Source organism: Scleropages formosus, chromosome 1 (genome assembly GCF_900964775.1).
Source record: "Scleropages formosus chromosome 1, fSclFor1.1, whole genome shotgun sequence".
Taxonomy (NCBI): domain Eukaryota; kingdom Metazoa; phylum Chordata; class Actinopteri; order Osteoglossiformes; family Osteoglossidae; genus Scleropages; species Scleropages formosus.
In genome coordinates, this window is record NC_041806.1 from 43949989 (window position 1) to 43953089 (window position 3101).

General features: G+C 40.3%; 1 protein-coding gene across 1 annotated transcript; it reads right to left on the reverse strand.

Moving 5' to 3' along the window:
* Positions 1-1485: 1485 nt before the first annotated feature.
* Positions 1486-2526, reverse strand: LOC114911934 (trace amine-associated receptor 1-like). Its single transcript, XM_029256458.1, has one exon. It carries the CDS (start codon positions 2524-2526, stop codon positions 1486-1488), a length of 1041 nt encoding a protein of 346 aa, XP_029112291.1.
* Between the last annotated feature and the right edge of the window lie 575 nt (positions 2527-3101).

A 3101-nucleotide genomic window follows, 5' to 3' on the forward strand; every position in this document is an offset into this window, starting at 1 on the left:
GGCCTTCTTGGCACTGTTGAGCCTTCTGGAGGTGTCGTGGACCTAATTCAATGAAACACCGACGAAGGGAGGTGCCCACTTGAGAACCTCAATGAAATACTCATGTTGGTACCCTGTTGGTTTGATTTGTTGGTGGGATGGAGAAGGTAGTTAATCTTCTTGGTCTCGGGTCATGGAGATGTATATTGGCTAGGCTAGATGGTGTCCTCTGTGGCTTCATGTTGTTGGGTGGACTGGGTCTTCGTGTCCGTTGCAATGTTCGCATGGAGTATAACATCATGTCCTGTATATCTTGAATGCCATGTCACTCTCACAGTCATGACAGTTTTAGGGCTCTCCTTATATCTGAGCAACTCAAGCTCTCACACATGACTGGTTCTTGTTGGTTTAGTACTACTCACCTCTGGTCCATGACTGAAATAAATCCGCAAAAAACTTTCAATTGATTATAAAATGTGTACGCTTAAGTAAAACAAATACCAGCTTATGAACCTTTTAAGTGTTTCTCTTTTCACTGAACAAAACATATGAAAATTCCTATTTACAGTTTAAAGTGAATGTAAAAATCTATTTGAAACAGTTTAAAAAACAAAATCAGTCTTACTTTATTTTTTTTTCCAGAAGTAGTTCTGAGAGACTGTCTAAACCAGCTGAAAGAGAAAGAATAAATAATTGGATTTATCCCAGAGTTCAAGGAGGCGAACCATGAAGTAACCTCGGAAACGAAAGGAGAGGAAAGACGGTTAATGGGTTAATCAAGTGACATCAAAAAGCGGGGTCCAACAGAAGAGGTAAGCGTTAACAATGATTCCTTCTGGCTTTGGGTTCTGTCTTGATCAAAATGGTTCTCCTCTTCAGCTTCACATTTGCACAGACTGTGCTTTGAACAGAAGTGGCTCGTCTCCTCGCAATACGAAGGATTTTAAGGTAGAGGATAATAACAAGGGTCGGGGTAAAGAAAGCAAGAACAGACTAAGTCAAAACAGATATCCTGCTTTGAAAGAGAAGACAATTGCCCTCACAACTCAATTGCACACCGTAGATAAGCTCAGTGCCAGAAGTGTTCAGATTCAGAAATACCATCATATACCCATGTAATAACAAGACAGACCAGCAGATCACAATCATGGTAACTTTGACACAGATGGAAGTACTATTTATTAACTGTATTTTTGCCTTACTTTGATGCTTTTTAGTGAAATTTTATGTCCAGTTCTCACTGTCCATCTTCAACTGTTTTCACTCTTTGTATGTACGTGGACATTCTTTGTGTACTGTAGACTGTAGACTGTTTCAAAGTCAGTCAGTTTTCCTATGTCGTGCTGTTTGCCACTGGAAACAGGAATTTGTTCAGTGTAGCATCTTGAGGATAAAGTGACATTTAAAGTTACTTAATTGTCATGCATTGATTTTTTTTTTTTTTTTTTTTTTTACATACCTCAGGTACATCAATTCATTCATTGTCTGTAAAACAAATTCCTTATTCTAGTTTGTAAATGAATTTGTTCTTGAAGAATTGGGATTATATATTTTGCAAAATATTATTGTTACGAAGGCTTTCCTGAACCAACTGTAGAAGAATGCATAAATCAGGGGATTAAATGCTGAATTTAAAAAGCCGACCCAAACCAGTGCATCAAGCAGGAATGGTGGAAGGGAATAGTTGATGACTGGATCAATAATGTTGCACAGGAAAAACGGGGTCGAGCATGACAGAAAAACACCCATAACAATTGCAAGGGTCTTGGTGGACTTCCGTTCCATTTTGGTCTGATACGTTTTCATTCTTTCCAAGTTGCCATTTTGAAAACCTGACATGTGAATAGATCGAGCCTGTTTCTTTGCTATGAGGAAGATTTTCCGGTAGATACCAATCATAATGAATCCCGGGATGTAAAATGAGACAGTGGAAGATGTAAAACTTGATGCAAAACTTTGGAACAAAAAACAGCCTCCAACACATTCAATGTTTTCATAATAAAAGTCCTCAATGCCTAAGATATTCAGCTCTAGGAATACCATCCCAAACCCAGTAACAACAGACAGGCTCCAGCCAATCAGGATCATGACCAAAGTGACACAGTTTGTGATTTTTGTCTGATACTGTAGGGGCTGACAGACAGCATAATATCGATCAATAGATATGAAGGAAAGATTAACAATGGATGCAGTGCTTAAAGTGACAGCTGTACTATTGTGGAATTTACAGAACAGATTGCCCAAATACCAGCAGGTCTCCAGTGAACGAACCATGTTAGGTGGCATGATGATTGCTCCAAGAAGGAAGTCAGCGATGGCCAGGGAGAGGACGAGGTAGTTAGTTGGAGTGTGGAGCTGTTTGAAATGAGCTATTGCAATGATGACGAGAAGGTTTCCAAAGACTGTGAGGAGAATGGCAGCTGAAAAAAAAATGTACAGAGGAACCCGTACTGCCAATGAATAAATATACTGTGGACAAGACTTATTGGAGGATTCATAACAGAAGTGTAAGTTCTGAGACGTCCCAGGATGGCTGTAGTTCATCATAAGTGGCTGGTCTTTTCTCCTAAAAAAGGCAAAGGAAGAGGTTACTTACAAATTAAATCAATTTGTAGCTAGTACCTCCATCTGTACTCCCGTATAGCAAGGTACTTACCCTAAACGTCTCAAGCAAAAAAAATGTCCAGTTGTACATAAGGTTAAATAGTTGTTTGAAGCTTAATATTGTTAGTTGCATTGGAGATAAACCTCAGCTGATTTACTAAATGTAATATATGTACAAAGAAAGACTGAACGACATTAAGGTTTGATCATTTCTAAAAGCAGGGTGCATGGTGGTGCAGTGGGTTTGACCGGGTCCTGCTCTCCAGTGGGTCTGGGGTTCGAGTCCTGCTTGGAGTGCCTTGCAATGGACTGGTGTCCTGTCCTGGGTGTGTCCCCTCCCCCTCCAGCCTTGCGCCCTGTGTTGCCCGGTTAGGTGCCAGCTCCCTGCGACCCTGTATGGGACACGCAGTTTCAGATGATGTGTGTGTGTGTGATGTGTTATTTCTAAAAGCAAGAATTAATATATCATGTCAGACAGGAAGTGTGGGAAACTGCTATACTTCCACCTTGCCATACTA